Here is a 20,944-nt window from a genome sequence, read left to right on the forward strand (position 1 = left end):
ATGGCTTAAAGAAGTGGAAAGACCTGCTGTGTGAAGCTGCCCTGGGGTAGTGGCTATGTATCTGCACTGCAGTGGGACCCAATTTTTGTCTATATTCTGCATCGTCTGCTCAAAGGTTTGTGCAGCTATGAATCCTGGCAGAGCTCCCCCGTGATGAATACTTTGCTGTTGGAGGTGGGAAAGGAGTATTACTGCAGGAGATGAAATGGCTGTGAGTGTAGTCAGGGCTGGGGAGTCTCCTGTGATGGGACAGTAGTGCTGGGGTGCTCTGGGCAGGTACTGCTGGTGCTGGGGGGATGTGTGGAGGGAGAGAAGGCTGAAGCCCCCAGGCTTGCAGGGGCTGAGGGGGTACAGCCTGATGGAGGCTTTCCAAAAAGGCTGACCAGCTAGAGATGCAGGTCCATTCCCTTGGAAATGGCTTGTGTCCGTGGGAAATAGGAGGAGCCCTTCTCAGCGATCCTCAGGAATGCTGGGCTTAACTCTTGGGATGGTTTTGACCTGGAAAAGGCAGGGCTGTAAATTAGCATCAAAGGACTCAGTGATGAAATAACTTTAGAGGAGGGAATGGACTCATTATTTTGCAGCTGTAAATACAATCATTCATTAGACCACAAATTAATTTGATTTATATTTAAGCAATACATAACCTTTTCTGTGAAATTTGTATCCTTTGTGTTTCCATAGTACTGGGCACAATGTTACTTCTAGCAAATAATCAGGGCAGACTCCTCGTTTGTAGCAGGTGGCTTTGTCACCCAGTCCTGTCTCAGAAAACAAGTTTTAGCAAGGCAAGAGGTCAGTGAACTACATAACTGCTTACCAAGTTATTGATTTATTTGAAAAAATGAAGGAGAAGAATGACAGGGTGAAATGCTTGTTTTGAAAGGGTTGTGCTGGAGAATACAGTGGCTGTCTGGCAGGTATTGTTTGAGATGGGCTTGTTGTGCCAGGCACAGAGTGAGGAGAGAGAACTTTTTAAAGCATCCTCTGACACAGAAATTATTGGAAAGCCTCCAAGAGCAAATTGAAAAAGCAACAGCCGCCTTCATGCTGCAGGATTCCATTGTTTTAATATTGGGCCAACTATACCAAATAATAAATGCACTGGAAACTCATGTTGGGAGAAAAATATGTTGGAAAGCAGCTAAGGGGTCAGCTCAAAATCAAAGTGAATGAACTTGACATATCTTTGCTGCTGCGTGTTCAATTCTGTTCTTTCTTTTCTTGTCAGCTCCTATTTCTTAATTTATTTCTACTTTTTCTTTTTAAAAAAAAAAAAAATTGCCTTTTCTTGGACTTGTATTTTGACTGCCATTTGTCCTGAAAAATGCTTGAGCTGATAAATTCTTCTGCTTGAGCTGAGAAATCCTGGTATCTTTGAAACTGTAATCTAGTTTAAAATTCCAGGCTTGCACACAGATGTGGTGCTTTTGGGAAAGTACATCAGCTCTTGTGCTGAGACAATGAACAGCACGTAATGGGGATGATATTTTCTTTCAGAGCCATGTAACAGAGCTGTGCTTCCCACATTGGTCTTTTTTCCAGGACTTCACACAGTTTGAAGACCCACAACATCAGGAATAGGATGGAAGGAAAAGGCAGACTTGTTACTGCAATTGTAAATGTTATTTAAAACACTTACATTTAATATAATATATAACAAAGCTATATGTTGATTGGTTTGGATGGCATAAGAACTAGTTCAGTTGTGACTAAGTTACTAGAATTTGAGGGTTAACAGTGATTTCTGGGGCCAAAACTTTGGTCACAGTTATTTATGAGAGCAGCTCTTTTGATATATTGGTAAAAGTTACTGTGCTTTGTTTCTACTGATACTAAAAAAAATGTTCTAAAAGATATATGCCATAAACACCAGGCTTTGGAAACTACTGCTTATTTCAAAATATATTTAACAGCTCTCAGCAGATAAAAGACTGTAAAAGCCCAAATCCAAACAAATGTATTTAGATGTTCATCTTCCATCCAACATGCCTAACTTTTACTGAAATAATAGCCTGGGAATTGAAACACTGTAATGTAAAAACTGATGAAAGAACTTTTTATTGTGGTACTGTGACTTTTTTCCTCCTCCACTCATATCTTAGGGAGGTCTTACTTTATTTTCCTGATTTTGAGTGTCCTGAAATATTGACTCTTTCTACTCTGATGTGAATCTCTAGAGTGGAGCTTTAGGTTCTGAGCAGTTATGACTAAGCTGGGAACTTGGTCTCTAAATACCCTGTATATTTAGATTTGTTTAGGTTGGGGTTTAGTTTGACTGATGATAGAAAGATGTTAGAGGATCAGTCATGAAATTCTCATCTGGCTCTGAAGTTCCCTGCAGTTTGGAGGGTGTTTGTATCTGGGGCTGTGTTTTGTTTGGGCAGCAATCCTGCTGATCGGAATCACATAAGCTTGGCAACAGAACGGGGGCATTCAGCCAGAGCAAACTCACAGTACACAGGGGCTGAGAACAAAACGTTTCACATGAATTAAATTGTGAGGAAACAGAAATTCTTTAAACTTGTAGGCAAACAAGGCAATGTGAGCATCATCACACAGGCAGCTGTGTGATCACAGCTATTGATAGGGAGTGCAGGTTTTATTTATGAAATCTTGATAGTTGTGTGTTTTTAAGAGCTATGTCTTGTCACTACAGGAAGACTATTCCCAAGAAGCTGGTATTACAGTGAGATGGAATAGTTTTTGGTGCTTGCGTGCAAAGATCCAGTAGCATCTTTGCAGGCAGGTTTTTTGACACTTAGCTGATTTTGGTTTCCTATGTACTTTGCCATGCTTTTCTATCTGCAGTCTTGTGCCCCTCTTCCCTTCATGTATCTCTTGTTTCTGTATATTATAGTTTTTTCCATCTGAGCTTTATCCTTGACTCCCTTATTACACTCAGTAATGGCAGGAGAAGTCCAGGAGGGGCCCTACCTGGCAGCATTGCTTGTAGTGCTGCCTCTCCTGGCTCTTTCCTTTCCTCAGTCTCACACCCAGCTTGCTTTGATGCCATCTCCTCCTTGCTGTCCTGTCATACAGAGCAGAGCTTATCCTGTCAAATGCAGATTACTCCTTCCTGTGCCCAAAGTCTCCCTGCCATCCCAGCTCTCTCCTATGCTGACTGCTGGGCAGGGTGGAAGGAGCACAAGAACATGAAGGGGGTAAGTGTTGGCAGGCACTGGTTCAGTCTCCAATGTGCAATCATGCCAAGGTCATTGGGCATTGGGGGGAGGATGTTCATTTGTTTGGTTTGGGTCTTTTTTGGATCAACATTTCCCAGATGCTTTGTCCCAAGATCTCCAGAATTTGTCACAGAGTGCCTGCAGACAAGTCTGTGTTACCACTTCTGCATGTTGCCATTTCTTTGTGATTGAGAGATGTAAATTCAGACATAATTATCTGATTTTTCACATAAATAGCATCTGTTACCTGAAAGAGATTGAATGTATGTGTTTTAATAGGCTGGCAAAATATAGGTCTTGAGATGCTAGATGAGATACACTTTTAATAATCAGATTTCTGGAACTGGATTGGTTTCAAGAGGGTTATTTGGGATGGATCTGCTTGAGTATAGTTGTGACATGGTCTTGGGTTTGTGCATGCCAGTCAGTTTTGTTTCACCGAGCAGGCTGCTGATGAGATGATTTCTGACTTTAACATGATAAATTGCTTCCATCCCTTCTGTAGAGGGTTTTATTGTAGTCCTCAGTAAAATGTTTATATGAACTGCTAGTAAAGGATAAATAAATAAAGCATGATATAGTTTAACGTGGGGGAGGGAAAGCATTTAAACTGTATTAAACAGTATTTATTTAACAAGAAATGGATCAGATATGACATTTATCTGTACTGGGCAGATTGGCTTTAAACAAAACAAAGCCTTGAAATGGATCAGTTTTCATATAGATCAGAATTCTTTCCTTGCTGAAAAGCTAGAGGCTCAGGGTTGGGTGGTCCTCAGCTCACAGCTGTGCTCATGTCACTGATGGGGTAACCATAGTGTTAAAGGTCTGTTGTGTTGTCATCTCCTCTTGTACCTGCACACTGGATATGCCAGTAGCCAAATTCCACAGGGAACAGGCAAACAGGAACATTTGGACTTTCTAAAATTCTCTTGCAGTTCAATTCACTTGGTTGTGCCTTTCCTCTCCCAGGCTGCTTTGCCTTGCTGTAGGATGCTGTTGAAAAGTTCTGGGTTTATTCCAGAACTAAATGGGTTTCAGAGGTAGAGAGGTACTTGTGCTGAAATAGTAAATTATAGAGATTATTTTTGAATTTCCCTGGGACTGATCTTTTGCTGATGCACTAACATGGATTTCATCTGGGAATTCCTTTGTAGGTGCTGTAAAAGGATGAATTGCCCAGAGGACTGCTGCTTGTTCTGGCAGATCCCTCTTTCAGAGTCTTTGAACTTTCAGAATAGTTCTTTTTCATAAGTTAACATCCTGTCATCTCTGGGTTTGAATTGAATGTGCATCTTTGGCAAAATTGGCCTAGTACAGGTCATCTGGAAATGGGATGCCAGTTTATGCAGTCATGTTGATTGGAATGCTTATGTTCAAAGAGAGTGTGGGATGTGGGCTAAGGTGCTGAAGACTTTTCTTACAATCACCATGTTGCAACCCAATTAGCCTGTGAAATGTATTTATTTTGCTCATCTCCTGTGGCTGGATTACAGATTACAATGAGTTCCAGTCCCCTCTTTCTTGACATTTATTTTTACATTCCTATCCAATATATAACCCTTTATTAGATTTTTGAATTTAGACCTTTATTTCCATCATGAAAATTAAAAGATCCACTAGGCTTGGCTGCTGAATACTCAATATTATGAACAGCAGTGACTGTTTTGTCAAGACCTGAAGATAAAGAGCATTATTATTACAAATTTCAGTGCATAATTTTCTCCTCCAAGTCATGTCTCATTGCATGGAATAATAGTTGTTTTCTCCAAGACATTTGGCCTGAGTTGTGGAAGTGACTGTATTTTTGCTGACAAACTAAACCAAAATCCAAATGCTGTTAATTTTTAGTTTTAACAGCAACAGAAATTGTTCTTGAACTAAATACGCAGCACCTAAAATTTGCAAATTGAATGCTGTGAAATAGTTAGTCTAGAGCTAATGTGTGACTGTTGAGCTGATAACAAAATATATGTTAAACAATTTAGAAGTTCATGATTCATATGTTCAATTAAGCAGTAGCTAAGGGAGTTAGTGATGGCAGGGTAGGATTGAGATAGGGTCACCAAGGAGGCAAGAGGCAGTACCTCTGCAGTGACAGTCTTAGCCTGCTATGGGTTTGGGCTGCCAGTTATACACCACTTGGTTTTCTTCTGCAGGGGGAAAGGATGCCATTAAGATGGGTAAACTAAGCAAAATAAGCTGATGGAACTTGAATCCTTGAATAAGCAAAACTATGGTTTTGAATTAGGTAATTGTCCAGTGTTATTGGCAGCATTACTTAAATTTTGCTCTGAATAATATAATGTTCAGCAGCTAGGAAAATACAATGCTAATTACAGGTCTGATGCTTTCTTTGGCATTTAAAGTATTTTCATTTTCTCAAGGTATTTCCAAACTTACTGCCAATTTCTTACTGTTATGTTGCTCCTTGCATTTCTTTCAAATATAAAGTCATATCAGTAGCACCATCTAAATGGGTAAAGAATAAGTGATGTGTATTTTTGAGCAGTTGGTATAATCATGCCAGTTAAGAATATCTTCTGATGGTGATTTTCAGTATTTGAGCCACCAAATGAACCAAGTGGTTCTGGCACAGGAAATGTGAATGGTATAATGTTCCCTGAAACTTTATTCACTGGATTGCCAAAGTCATGCTTTTCAAGAACTTTGTGAACTGAAAGCACTTTAAAGAAATATTTTGGGTTCACAGCAGTGGAGAGTGAATGCCTCTTCTCAAAAAATACATTGGCTACTGTTATAGGTCAGATTTTGCCAACAGTTTCTGCAGGAGATGCCAGTTTGGAGTGGAAACCCAAGAAATGGGCTCAGCAAAGCACTCTATCCTGTTCTTGGCTTAAAGCACTTGAATAATCCCATTGACTACCCACGTGTGCTTCACTGGGACTGCTCACATAGTGAAAGTTAGGCCTGTGTTGAAATAACGTGCTTATTTGGGGGCTCCCTGCGTGATGTCTCCTGGCAGAGATTTGATTTTCTTATGGCAGCCATCACATGAGCTGTGCAGGAGCACAGCATGGGCTGCATTAGCCCTGTGGGCCAAAGCAAAAGGCTATTTCTGTGTCCACCCCCAATTCATTCTGCACTTCTCTGGCAACTAATCAGCTGTCTGCTGCCAATTGTGCTCTAGTGTTTTTGGCACCCAACTGCTCCAACTTGCTGCTCATCCAAGTACTGAATTGCCTTTGTAAGGCACAGAGTAGGCTTTTCCTTTTTTAATATTGTATATGTGGTTGTTATGACATGAAAAAAAAGATAGATCATTGCCACAGTTTTTTTCATTTTGGTCAAATTGTGCCCTTTCTGTCAATAGTCCCACTGAAGTTTATAGAGATCTCAGCAGAGGAGAACAATGATTTTGCAGGTCCAAGCTCACTACTCAGAAGGGCTAAATGGATTTTTTTAATCTACTGTCTAATGGAAGCACCATTTTTTATTGGAGAAGCCCTGTAAACAAATAATTTATGGAAATAGAGCTCTTTCAGCACTCAAGGGAGGGAAAAGTTAAATGCTAGGACAGGTTCTTCAACCTGATGTTTTGCAACCATTATCTCTGGATTGATCCAAAATTGGCCCACTAGTGGAACAGTGCAACTTCAGGTTCTGGGAAATCACTCAGCATCTCTTTCTCTGCAAGCCAGACCCTGTAATACTTGACTTGCAGAGGTAAAGGGGAGACTGAGAAAAGGACTTGCTGCAATACAAGTTAAGAATGTCCTATCAAAAGTCAGAACAAACGGTTTAGTTTTGATGAAAGTAATCTGGAGTCATTGCACATATGTCTAATAACTGCTGCTTGATAAGAGTCAAGGTATGAAGCTTTGATAAAATCACATTTCATTGGACAGTGCTGTGGTATGTTACTACCTTGATTTGATTCATATCTACATTTTCCCCCCCTTAGATAAGTAGTACCAAGTGAAAATGTTCAGTCTTTTAAGTGATAGTCAGTTCAATGAAACATCTAAACGTTAAAAAATTTCTCTGACTCCCCTGATTCCACAAAGTTGATTTGGAAATCTTTTCAGGGATTGACTTTCCTCACTCTAAGCAATCGCTGAGAAACTTTTAATTTGATGACTTTACTGTCCACTTGGATAAGTGGGCACTTCACCTAAGCCTGGGGGGTCTGTTACAGAAAGTGACAAGTTTTGAGTGACAGCTATTCATTAGTACTGCGAGTGATATTTACCTTGGAGACTACAGGAACTATTGCTTACAAAGGAAGAGAATATAAAAGACAAAGGCAAACCAATGAGGGATTCAGCTCAGAGGGAATGGTAGCATCTACAAAGGTCAATGGGAGAGTACAGAGGAAGGAGAGCAAGTATGGATGAATCCACAGTTCTTTAAATGGTCTTTGATCCCGTGTTCTTCCCTCCCTGTGGACATCAGTAGAGGAACTGGGTCCATGAGCAGTTTTATAATATACTTGCAAGTGATCAGAGGTTGAATTTAGACCCCTCGTGGAACATATGTGAATTGTAATGAATCCTCTCACTTTGCATGTGTATATCTTTTTTAATTAAAAACAGTGTCCACACCACTGATACTAATAATGAAAGCTCTCAAGTTATAAAACTTGTTAACCCTCCCCAGGAAAACTTGCAAGGCATTGAACAGCAAATGAAACCTGCAAACACGTCCAAATGTTAACTCTCATTTTTCTGCACTAGAACTGGAGGTAATTTCTTTTCTTTTTCTGTTTAGCACTTTCAGACCATGTTAAAGACCAAGTTGAATGTCCTAACTCTTCGTAAAGAACCTCTCCCGACAGTGATCTTCCATGAACCAGAAGCCATTGAGCTGTGCACCACAACTCCCCTCATGAAGACCCGGACTCACACTGGATGCAAGGTACTCAGAAATATAAACTTAAGGAATGAGACCACTGTGGAGCTGTCCCATGTGTTTGTGAGGACTCTAAAGAGCCCAAAGCAATCAACATGGTCATTGCTGTTGTTCTGAAAATTCTATTAACTGCTACTATTGCTATAAAGTTTAAAGTGGATCAAAAAAGTAATTGAACATTTCTGACCAGAAATTTTGGGCTTCAGGAGGAAAAGGTTTTGGTTGCATGTCATGATGCAAATTGTGGAGGATTTCTAATAGACTGTGATGAACACTGCTTGTTGTAAACACTGACATTAGTTGTGTAAGGGTTAGTGTTGCAGTTTAAAACTCGAGATTAGTTTGGTTGGGGTTTTTTTTTGTTTTTTTGTTTGTTTGTTTGTGTTCTTAAAGATAAAAAAGGAAAAAAACAGGATGGGAGACTTATGTCTTGATTTGGTTAAGCAAAAAGATCAATTTCCCCAGTTACATCAAAGCACAGCTTCTGCAAAAGCTCTTCCTCTTTCTAAAAGTTTAATGGCTTGAGAACCTTGAGTGTGTTCTTCTGTGGTAAGAAACCATATAAAAATAGGAAACAAATCTGCTCTGTTTGCATCTTCTCTTGGAGTCCTTTTCCTTGATCACAGAGCTCGCCTGGCCTTGTAGAGCCATTGGCAGTCTTGCAGACTGAGTGGGGGACCAGTTTGGCCTGGGCTGCCAGCTGGGGCTTAGCCACTGATTCCCCTTCACCCAGCCTGGCTGCAGGCAGTATCCACCTGCCCTTAGTGAAAATGGAGAGAACTGGCCTTCAGACTCCCCTGCTCTGTGAAGTGTTAACTCCAGAAGAGCTGTCACCTGATGCTGTATGTACTGGATAAGATCTAAAGTGCAATTAAATGTCCTAAACCCCTTCCCTGCCAGTATGTATAAACAAACGTGCACACATGCTCCTCCTTATTTGGGGATCTGATGTGAGTGAGGTGGGGTTGGAAAACATTGCTTTCCTGTGAGTTCCCCTGCTTCTTTTGGCATTCTATACTATACTTGGGCACCTCCAGGTCTGACACTTCCTCAGCAAAGTTCCTTCTCAGGAACTGTGACTTTTTGTGACTCTTTGCCTGTCACAATAGCCAAGAACAGGACCACTGCTGGGTGTTGAAGCAGAGCTGCTGCATGCTGATGCAGAGGAATGCATGGGAAGTGACCCTAATACTCTTTATATGGTAGCTCACAGCATCTGCTCTTCCATGGTGATGCTTTTTGTCCTTTATGTTGACATCTAATGAATTTTTAGAGAATATTAGCTGTGATCGAAATGATTCCCAAAGTATCTGGCTTTCACCCCTAGTGAGAGAGGTCAGACATAATAAGGATTTCTGAAATCAGTTTATCTTTGTGAATGTGTATAGAATTTTAATGAACCTTTTTATTCAACCTGCAGTCCTTCAATTGGAAAAGATGAATTGCAGAGAGATGTTGAACCCCTCGGTGAAGAGAATCTCATTCTATGTTTAGATCTCTTTTATTTATTCATTTATTTTTCCTGCAGTACAGCAATAGTAGTGCTGACTAGGGAACATCTGCTACCACAACATGCCCCTTTTCCTGCTTACACTGTTTCTCCTCCTCCCCTTCCCCTATAGCTAGTTTACCTCCTGTCAGTGCTGGAGTTTTATGATGGTGGGTTTGGGGTAGTGGCCAGGCCCTCTTCAGGTGATTCAGCTGTTGTGCTTTTCAGTTCCCACTTTGGGAAGATGATTCCACAGGTATGTTGTTCCTGTGGCTAAGAAATCTGCTCCTGTTACTAACTGAAAGGCTTCGATTTTACCCAGCCTCTGTGGTCACAACCTCTTTCTTTTACTCTTCTCTTTTTTCCTGACTATGTGTTCTTCCTGCCGGCTGTAGGTAATTAACTTTCCTCTCCTCTTGCCACTTTGATTATTAGTTTTTTGCTGAGTGATACAATAACAGTGTTGCCATAAAAAAGCTAGAATTTTATAAGTTTGCTCTGGGGGTGGGTCTGATCTATCCCTGTTATTCTGGGTGTAAGGGAAGAGATGCTGTGGTGTTGCTGGTACCATCAGGCCTGTCTGGTTCTGAGACTTGGGCTTTTCAGGCAAGAGCACAGCATCCACTTTCTACTTGCTTTCATGAGTCATGCTCTTTTGATCCTTAATCATTTTATTCCTCTTGACTGAAATCCCTCCAACTTTTCTATGTAATCCCATTAATGAGATAGCATCATTCTTCTGACAGAGGCTCCAGACATCTAATTTTATTGCACAGTTTTAACATAAGCCTCAGCTGGCACCATCTTGTTATGGGAACTTGACACATGCAATTGCCTTGCTGTTCAGAGGTCTGGGCATTGGTTTTCTGATGTGATTGCTGTTTCACTTGTCCTTTCATCACAGGGCAGGCTTCTCTTTTCATTTGCACTTAGCTGCTGAATCTTGAAGAAACAAAACTTTTTTTCTGAGATCTAATCTCATTTACTAATTGAATGGGATGGTTTTAAGAATAGTAGGGAAATGTCTTTGAAGTAATCTAGGGGGAACCCCCACCAAATACAGAAAGTTAATTGAACAAATTCAGAGAGCTTTTCTTTCTTGTCCTGTTCCACATCTGATGCAACTTTGCTGCCATTGAGGTTCCTAAAATACATTTTTTACTTGTAGCAGAAGGCTTAAGAGTTATTCCTTCTGTAACTGCATGTCTACACATGCCTGCTTGAGTTGGATGTTCTTCTTGTCCTTCCCACCCTTCTAGGCTCATGGGCATGATTTCCCCAAGCAGCAGAAATGACTAGTGTTAGCATTGCTTTGCAGCAAAGAGCTTTAGGTGCACACATCTGGGAGTTTGCTCTGTCAGATGGGTTGACTCCGAAGCTGTGACTCCCAAAGGGCAGCTCTTGTCCCCCTTGCTCTTCTTTCCCCTCCAGTCCTGTTCGCAGATGGGGAGTGACAGCTGGGGTTGGACTGGTGCAGCCCCATGCAGCAGACAGCCTAAACCTGAGCAGGATTTCTGGGTACAATTAAGTACTCAGACTCTGCTTTTCCTGGGGGATCATTTGCTTTTATTTGAACCATGGTGTAGGGTAGGTGAGAGGCAGGTCCCAGAAGAGCTGCAACTTCTTGTTCTCCTTCAGCTGAAGTGCCCAGAGAGTGGCAATTTCTCTGGGAGACACAGCTGAGGACCTGTGTACATCCTGCCTCTTCCCTGCCATGGGTGTGGCATTTGTGTCACCAAGTGCCAGGTATGACAGCTGCTCCAAAGAATGAAAAAACCCACTGCCTTATTGTATACCTGTAAATGGCAAGTCTCAGCTTAAGCTAAACCACCCATTGCTGGGGAAAGACAAAAAAGAGTGAGAATAAATCTTCTGTTATTAGCTGAAACATATTTTCAATCTCAGGTTCCCAGTTTGATTTTATTTTAGTAGAGCATGTTGTCCATTCGAGTATAAGTGTGATTTAGATGTGTGTATATAAAAAAGCATCCATTTTTGTTCAGATCCTAAGGATTTCAATTAGACTGTGGCTGTCCTGCTTGTAAATGTCCTGCTTGTCAAATGTGCACTCTTGTGTTTCAGCTGGAAACCTCCTTGTTGCTTATCACAACACTAAGTACCACCAGATGGAAATGCAAAATTTGAAGTATCTCCTGAAAATAAGCTACTTTCTACACAGAAATGCCTGCTTTCTCCTTGCCTTTTAACAGATTTTGTTTAAGTTCTGTGTGGTTTATTCTTCCCTAATGTCCTAATCGGCTCATATTGATTCTAATGTTTCTTGATTTCTGTCCCTTTGAGCCATGATGGTGGCACGAAGGGAGCTGCCTCCATGACTCTCTCTTCTGCTGTAGCTTTTCCAGGCACTGCTGCAGTAATGCAAAAGGACAGAGGTTAAAAATGCTGTCTGCAATTTTTAAAGTGGTGCAGTAGGTTTAAATTTTTTTTCCTCTTTTTTATTGGAAGGCTCTTCAAAGTGAAGTCAGTGCTGAATAATCAGTAGCTTGCCTGGGTCACGCAATCTTATTTCTCCAGTTCCCACCAGTGGACAAGCTTTTCTCAGCAGCCTGGGAGGCTGAGAGGAGCATAAACAGTGCAAATAATTGTATTCTTAAGAGTATGCTTTTGTGAAATGGGAAAATATATTTTAGATACTTGTTGCTTGCCTGTCTTATTGGATCAACTTGGTGAGCTTATTAATTCAGACTTTGTGGAAGGTATGATGTGCAAACTTCTGTGATGGAGTATCTTAATTAAAGATGGATTAAAGTCTGATTTAACAGTTTGTATAAATGGTATTTGTATAGTAATGGCGTTTTAAAACCAAGTCTTGCACATACTAATAGAGATTTAAAAGTAGACTAGAAGTAACATAAATAAATGGAGTTTGGTCTTTCAGAATAGCTTAATAGCTTCACTCCCAAGGCAAAAAGAAAGTGGTTCTAAGTTGAAAGTGGTATACTAAGCTGGCTGCAGGCTGGTGATGATGGTGAGGCCAAAGCCACAGCTGGGCTTCCTTGGCACCAGTGCAGTGTCAGCAGCTGGACACTGAGCTCGGCTGGTGTAACTCTGGGGCACACCTGATGCTGGTACACATATGTCAACCTATGAACTGGATTTGGGGTGTTTTCTGGGACAGCTGCACGGTGCCTGAGGGGCTCTGACCTGTGCCTTCCCTCCAGCAGCAGCTCTGGCCCCTTCAGCAAAGCCATAGCCTGTCGCCCTTGTACCTGCTCTTCCCCTGGCTTTGCTGGCTGCTGCCAACAGTTTCCATTTTCCCTTTGTCTCTCTGTCTTTCTCCCATTTTTCTGCTTTTCTCAAAATAGCTTTCACCATTAGAGACAGTTCCATCACCTGTGGGCCCTGCTAATCAATCTCCATGCACGTGAAATTGTCTCACATGCTTTGAGCAACAGAAGGTACAGCAGTGTAGCAGAGACTGGAAGTTTGGTCTGCAAGGGAAAAGCTCATAATAAGCTTATAGGATGAATAGAGAGTGGTATTGATTGTGATTTAATTACAATCTGTACAATTACAATGTTTCTCATTGGAATACGTATTAAAGAAATGAAACATTGTCTTAAAATTGCTCTGTTAGGCCTGCTTCTAATGCCTTGTGTAACAGAGTAATTTAGGAATAATATCTTCTGCCTATTAGTGCCTATTTTTGGTTTGCTGCCTTTTAATTTTGATGGCAAAGGCCTTGCAGCAGGGCTGTCTCTTACCACATACTTGCAAAATACCCCATTTTTACTCTACCCTATGTGCCTCTATAGCAAATTTAGTAATGATGTGCTGTTGCTCTTATTGGTCATTGCATTTTAAAGAATGTTGTTACTTTTTTCCTTCTAGACCAGACTTTCCCAAGCTGTTTTCCCCACCATTTCTGGCCTGTGTAACCTCTTCCAGTGGTGTCCTACCCTAATCAGCTCAGCCTTGGTGGTGTTATATAGCTTATATAATACCACTTCAGCATTCAGGAGGACAGCATGCTCCCCATCTGCTGGGTCTGGGGCTCTTCAACATTCTGAAACTGTCCAAATTGGTGAGCCACCCTCCCAGCTTCAAGTAGCCCATACAGCATAGTTTTGGTGGTGGTAATTCCAGCCTCATTCTTCTTCCCCTTCATTGCTCCCCAGCCCCTAAGTTTTTGCTCTGGGCTGCTGAAGTGTAGGCGAATGGCTTCCCTCTGCTGCCCTGTAATTGTGTTACTGTTATGGGCTGATATTGTCTTCATTCTGAATTGGACAAAAGGCAGCAAGAACACTGTCTCTCCTTTCAGTACCCAGAGACCAAGGTCCTCTTTACTGGTTTTATGTCCTGTTGACTGGAAATGGCTGAAAATATGTCCATAGTCTTGCTGGGATGGTAAAACCCAGATGACATAAATGGGTAGTTAACAATCTTGTGTTTACTTAAATTTCCACAAATAATTAAAAAAGCCTACTCCCGTTGGACATTTATTGCTCTTTTGGCTACTGAAACCATAGCTGATTGGAAGCTGCACATATTCTTGAAACCACCTCACTTTATCCTTATAAAACTTAACAAAAGTGCTCTCTTTGCATCTGTAGAATGGTCAAGGATGATTATTTTGAGTGCAGCTGTAAATACAAGTCCCACTAGCTGCCTGGTCTTCATTACCATTTTGTAGGCCTGTAATATTAAGATGACCATTAACTTCAATAAAGAAACAAATTAAACAAGTGAGGAAAGCTAATTGTACCATCACTCCCCAGCCTGCTGTTTTCCACTGTGTTTAATTTGGGTCAGAAGCACAGAGCTTATTTTCTTCCTGCTTTATTGAAGGCCTTCTACTGTTATCTTTAAGCATTATTTATTTTGTATTGGGAACTGAGAGTTTGTTTTCATGCTCCTTTGTCTCCTCTTAAAATGAACCAAATGACATGCATGAACTCTTGCATGGGGCAAAACTTAGTAGCTTCACTATATTTAGATATAGTGCTGGTTGGTGAGAGATGCAGAGGCTGTAATGACATGTTTTCCAAAGGTGAAGTGCATCAAATAAACTAATAACCCAAAAAGTATGCTGTATAAAAATGAAGTTTTTTTTTTTATATATATATAAAATAACAATAACATCTTTATTTGTTTAGTGTTGCGGAAATGAAAGAAAAAAAAGAGAAAAAGATGAATCCTGGAGCTGTGAAAGAGCAAATCGCTTGTAGAAACTTTCCACATGACTTTACTGGCTGAATCTTGTTCTAACATTGAAAATGGAGAATTGCATGTGGTCATTTCTGTTCCAAAACATGCCCATATGGTGAGGTCCTGCCTTGGTGCCTATGAAGCTGCTGAGATCTTTGCCATGGGCTCCACTGTGAGCAAGGTGGGATGAGCTGTGCAGGATGGCAGCAGCCCTCAGGCAGCCCTCACTGCAGGGTGTTTGACACTGGCTGCTCTCAGCTTCAGAAAGAGTCTCTCTTGCATATGATTTTTTTAATTACATGCATGGAAAACCCATTTATGTCAGTGAGAATTTATGCTTTAAAGGAGTGCAGAGGATCTAATAGAAACATGAAGGGTAGATGGAAGTGCAGAAGGTTGTTAAAGCATCGTAATGCTTCATTTCCTGATGTCCAGGAGTCTTAGGTGGAGAATTTAAATTGGGTAAAGCAATTGAATTAATCTTTAACCGAGCCTGCTTTAAATAGTATCCTCTGCAGTGTTCAGTTTTGCTGTGTTGGATGTATTTTTGCATAACTTTATTTGCTTACTGATAAAGTGGCATTTTAAGAATAATGTATACTGAGAGCGGCAGAAGTTATGTCTTCTGTCTTGTCAGATATGTTGGTGGTATTTGTTTTTTCCTTAGCATTTGCACTGGTGACATTTTTCAAGCCGTGGTTCAGGCAAAGGGCATCTTGTTATTCAGAAAGTTCCTACATCCCATCTAAAAATGGTCATATATTGCACTCAGCTTCATATTTCTGCTCGAACTACCTTCACAGAGAAAGTGTATGTCTGTTTTCTGCATACAATGGAGCAACCTTGCTCTGAATATATGTATATTAATTAAAGAAAATCAGTTTTGCCTATTTCTGTTTCCTTTTGGATTTTCATTAAGAAAGTGTGTCTCAAATAATTTTAAAGAGCTCTATAAAAAGAATAAGACCACCAGCTTGGGAGGAGAGTGCTGGTGATAGGGAGTTCAGAAGGATTTCTAGGAGCTGCCCTGCATGTTTGTGGCCAACAAAGGGCTGGAAATACCTTGGGTGCAGAGCCTTTTCCCTGTGGTTCCCCTTGGGTTTGCTTCCAGAGGGAGTGAGCTCAAGGTTGGGAATATTGTTAGGAAAATTAGGGAGTAGGTTGGATTTCATAGAAATGTGTGAAAATATGCTGAAAATAGTTCTGTGTGTGTGTGCACAGAAAATAATCCCTAACAACAAAACCCCCTTGAGAATGCAAGGGTATAAAAAGTCACAGCATCCATTGGCATGCTGTGCTTTACTCCTTCCCTTGATGCATGTAGTTTATCACTTGCACAACCATTGTGTACATTTCTTCTCACTGCTGTAGTTCTGCCCTTGTAGTGGATGCATTGGGTCCCAGTGAAGAAAGTGGGTGACAATGCATGATATGGAGCCTGGGAAAATGTTTTTAACTTAAACAGAAATCCCTCTGGTTGGGATCTTGCACTTCCTTTGGAGTCAGAGCTTTGACATTATTAGTTGCTTTTGATTCAACAAAAGCTTGAATTGGAAGTCATTGGCACTTGGTTTTGTTAGCAAATGGTATTTATCAGCAGAAGTTATCTAAATCAAATGTCTTAGTGTAAAACAAGGCACTAAACAGTTTATATTTCATTTAGCTATGGAAGAGATAGTGATTGGCCTTCAAAGAGCACTGTGTAAAATGCCAACATATAGGAATTAAAAATGCTCTCTGTGACTTGGATGAGAACAAGCACTGTCTATTCCTGAATTTCCATCCTTGCTTGCAAAAGCAACTGGGAAAGCTCTGAGGTACAGAGAAGGCCAGACACTGTGTGCAGGTGAATGCTCAGTCACTGTTTATGGGTATGATTTGTACTTCTGTAGTATTTCTGAACCAGAAAGATGCCCAAACTGCTTCTAAAACAGCTTTGTTGTCCCCTGCTGTTCAGCTGCCCTTCTCTGCCAGCAGCCCTGTTTGCAGAGGTCAGATCAGCTCACCAGAGCTCAGGGGAAGGCTGTGTGGGCACACTGTACTGTGGATAAAATACACAAGGGGAAAGCTAAAAAAGATGATGAGAATTAGAATGCATACTTCTATTAAGTAGTAAGGCATTGAATGAAGGTACTAAAAAGCAATATATATTAATGAAATTCCTTTGATGCACAAGGCTCCACAGAATATTTCTGTATCTTGAAACACAAATGTAAGTTTTTTCGTCAGTTTTAGAAATACCACTTTTCAGAGTACTTGGAGCTGTTGTTTAATTATAGCTGTCTTTGTAGGAGATAACATACCAAAATAGTTTTCTCTGAAAGAATATTTAAATATTCAAAACCAATTTAATCTCTCTATGGCAGGAAATACTTAAATTTTGAAATTCTAAATTTACAGAATACCTTAGGAGATAATCTTCAATTACACATAGATACAATTTTGTATAGCTTATGCCAATAAGTTTCAGCTTTTGCAGTCTGGCACAAAGCCAGGACACCAGTGTGAAGCATAGTGGCAATTGCAAGGTCCTAGATAGCTACAGATGTGTCAGGGTACTTATTTTTCTGCTGTAGAAAATATTGTGCTCATCGCAATTGTTCAGGCAAAGCCTTCTGGTCATAGGAGCTAATTGCTTCCATAATAATTAAAGTTCAAATATCTAAGACCTAATAGCTTTAGACATATAAAAATTAAAATGAGATTGAAATTTACTATGTTGGTTACACCGAACAGATGCTGCAGTCACTGTCAATTGTTTTGTTCTAGTGTGTCCTTGAGAAATGTTTCCATCTTTGTGCGGCTGTGGCAAAGTAAGGATGGAGCTGTGGTTTGTGTTGCTGGAGAACGCAGGAAGCTGCTGCTTCTCCTTGGCCCTGGGGGCGTTAGGGACCCTGCTGTGAGCTGGCTCTCAGGGGGAGGAGGCACCCTTCCTTCACAGCACATGGACTTATTCTTTAACAAAATCAAAAAACTTTGGTTCTGCGGTTGTCGCTGCAATGGGCACCTCCCCAGCTGCCAGCATGAATGTGCTGGGAGAGGTGTTGGCAGATCTTTTCAGATGTGCTTTTTCACAACAAAGGCATGTGTGCTTATTCTGTGAAGGTATTCTGTGTGGCTCTTCCCCTGAAGCCATGGATATTGTTTCTTTGATTTCCATTAGAATACTGCAAAATTTGCATTTGGCACTGGGTACCCACTGCTCACACTAGTTTGAGCCAACATGAGCCTTCTTGGGAATTTGTAATCTCTGTTTACAGCTGTACTATGCCCAAACCCAGCAGTACTTATTTTGGGGCCAGTTCTGTGTACTGAAAGCTTCCCACTTGAGCAAGTGACCCTGGCAAGCAAGCGGGCTGAAATTGGATTACAGATCTGTTCTCCCATAGATGAGGTACCAGTGGCCATGTCTGTAGGTGCACAGGCTGCTGGAATGTGGATTAATGTTACAATCCAAAATGCTTTATGTCATAAGAGAAAGGAAGGTCCTTTGTGCCGTCTCTGTTTCTGTTAGTTCCAGAAGTAATCCTGTTCTCCTTGTAGTTTTGCAATATAGTCTGCAATGCAGTGTGATGTGTAAATACATTAGCTCAGAAGAGAAAGACATTTTTCCATTCCAGGATTTGGATGTCAGTGTCTGGGAATAATACCTTTTAATTTCATTAAAAGATTTTTTTTTTGCATAGTTATTTAGAAGTTCATAACAATAACCATCACAATACTTCTGGGCAACTTGAAGACCTGATGCATGTTATCTATTGATGATTAACTACCTTTATTTAAACTATTGTGAATAATTGACTTAAGGCTTGTGGTAATTCAGTAAGCTTTCTTCTTTGAGAGTCTAGGTTGTATAGGAATAACAGGTGCAACAGAAGTATGAGGGTGTTTTGTTTGTTTGTTTATTTTTTCTCTGAGAAAGAAGACAGATCAAAATTTCGTCTGGTGTGAAAAATGAGTAAGTACTCCTAGGTTAAGAACTTGCCTTGTATTACTAACCCAAGAATCCCTGGTATTCACCTATAGTCATTTCACAGCAAGATCCTATTAAATGATACATAGTGCCACAGAAAGTAAGGTACTGAATTTCACAGCAATGTAAATTTGGAATTAAGTTTATCATGTTTTATCAGTGAATGAAAAACTAATGTTGAATTGGTAGTGCCCTGTTAGCTTTGACGGAACAGAATACCCAATGAGGATCTAGTCCATCCCTTTTTGAAAGCTGATGTTTATTGCCTGTTAGATATTAGGGTTGCTTTCTGAGTGCTGGAGTATAGCACACTGAGGAAAAAGAATTACTGAGTTAATCAGCTAGACCATGATGACATGATCTTTTGATTAAAGTGCTCTAAGGATTTAAATGGCATGGCAGTGACCTGCACTTTATAATCCCAAACCTGAGATGTAGATAACCTTACATTTAATAGATGTCCATACATAAACATTTAAAGTAGAAGGAAACTACTTCAACTTAAATGAGCAAATTTTGGAAGAAGAGCAAGAGTAAAGTGTCCTTATGACTGTATTTTATAAAATTCACTGAAGGTTCATTGAACTGTTTGCTGAGAAAGATTTGTCAATGAGTAGTTATTTGATGGGATTTTTGTCCTCCTTGGGGAAGTGTTTTATTTCAGTGTTTGTTGTGGGTTCTCCATCCCCCAGTTTATTTTTTAAAATGGGAGGGGGAAAGCAGGCTTCAAGTCAGAAACAACTTTAATTAATATCTCCAAGATTAGGGAAGGATCTTCCTAAAGACTGGTACAGTTGAGTAGTAAACTGGGAGAGAGAATAAGGAAAATAAAAAATTAAATAAGGTAAGATAATATAGGTATGTTGTGATTATTTTGAGAATGTCATTGAAGTTGATTCTGAGTGTTCTCTGGAGCAGAATGAGTAGAAAACAAACTGGTTTGAGTTCTTTGTGGAAGCTGCTTTTTTGACTGAATTATCTGTAGGCTGGGACTAATTCCCCTGTGCTCTTGTCTGACTTATTCTTACAAATAGTGCAGTAATACACTTCAGCTTTGTCAGCTGTTTGTAACCACAATGGTCAGAATCCCCACGGGAATTATCATTAATGGGATGCAGTTTTTGGGTTGGCTTTGCTATGGTATAAATTGGCATACTTCCTTTGACTGAACTGCCATGCTAAGTTATATCATTTAAGAATCTGGCGTTCTAGTTTGACATGTGGCTTGGAGTTCCTATTGATTGAAAGCAGTATGTTAATAAAATCAAAGTAATTGAATACAGCCTGTGGGAACCAGTGCTGTTTGTCATTTGTTATTAGGCAGAAACATAAAAAATATTAAGTAATTCTTGAAATGATTTTTGAAAAGAGTGTAATAGTAATTTAAAGAAAGGTGTGTTTTCACCCCAGAGCTTTGCCTTGAGTTGTATTTGAAGGCCTTCATACAAGGCCAAATAAATTGTGTCACTCTGCATTCCCAAATGGGAAAAATGATATTGTATATGTCATTTAAGTTTGGAACAGTTTACAGCTCTCCCTTATACTGAGGATAAACTGAGTGACTTTAATTACCAGTGATTAACTGATGAACTGCTCTAAGGTTTTTGTTCTGCAAGACTTTCCTTATCTGCACATATCGTGTTTTGTTCAATGTTATCAGTTTTATGCAGACAGTGTGTGTCTTCAGGGTGGCCTTGTCCCAAGGGACTGGTGTCTGGCTGTTGCTGTGGCTGTGCTCTGAAGGGGGTTTAACATTGGGCACCAGGTGCTGGCTGCAGTGGGAGGCACATCTCTAGAGACAGCTCCATGCCATGGTGGCTGTGCATGCCTGTGCATCCCAGCTCCTGGCACTGCCACCAGTGTGCTCGAGGGCCCTGCATGGCACTGCTGAGCATTGCTGGGCAGGATGGTGTCTCTCGTGGAGCTTCTCTGAGTGGTTGCAGCCCCCAAGGAACTTGCTGGCCTGCCCAGCCCCAGCTCAAATCTGTGGCCTGTTCCATTGCTATTTATTATTCATTTACTTAACCCAGGCTCCCTTGCTTGTGACAGCACCACATATTCTCAACAAAAGTTTAAGCAGCGGGAATTAAATTCCTATAATTTTGGACAAAAGGGTTGCAATTTGAGTCCTTCACTAGAGGATTCTCAGAGAGTCTGGTGTGCAACCAGAGAAGTTCAGGTAATTTATCCCCTGGACTCGGTAGCGTGAGCCTTGTGAACTATCACGAGGCACTCTTGCTGTCTCTTTAGATTTGT

At 40.6% G+C, this 20,944-nt stretch overlaps 1 protein-coding gene across 1 annotated transcript in view; it reads left to right on the forward strand.

Annotated features, from left to right (window-relative positions):
* PID1 (phosphotyrosine interaction domain containing 1) overlaps positions 1 to 20,944 on the forward strand; it is an 85,338-nt gene that overhangs the window by 24,466 nt on the left and 39,928 nt on the right. The window contains exon 2 of the mRNA XM_085069564.1: positions 7,917 to 8,063. Within this exon, the coding sequence (XP_084925690.1) occupies positions 7,917 to 8,063 (147 nt within the window). The remainder of the gene's footprint in view (positions 1 to 7,916; positions 8,064 to 20,944) is intronic.

The sequence above is a fragment of the Lichenostomus cassidix genome, chromosome 9, assembly GCF_008360975.1.
Source record: "Lichenostomus cassidix isolate B80296 chromosome 9, HeHo_3.0, whole genome shotgun sequence".
NCBI lineage: Eukaryota > Metazoa > Chordata > Aves > Passeriformes > Meliphagidae > Lichenostomus > Lichenostomus cassidix.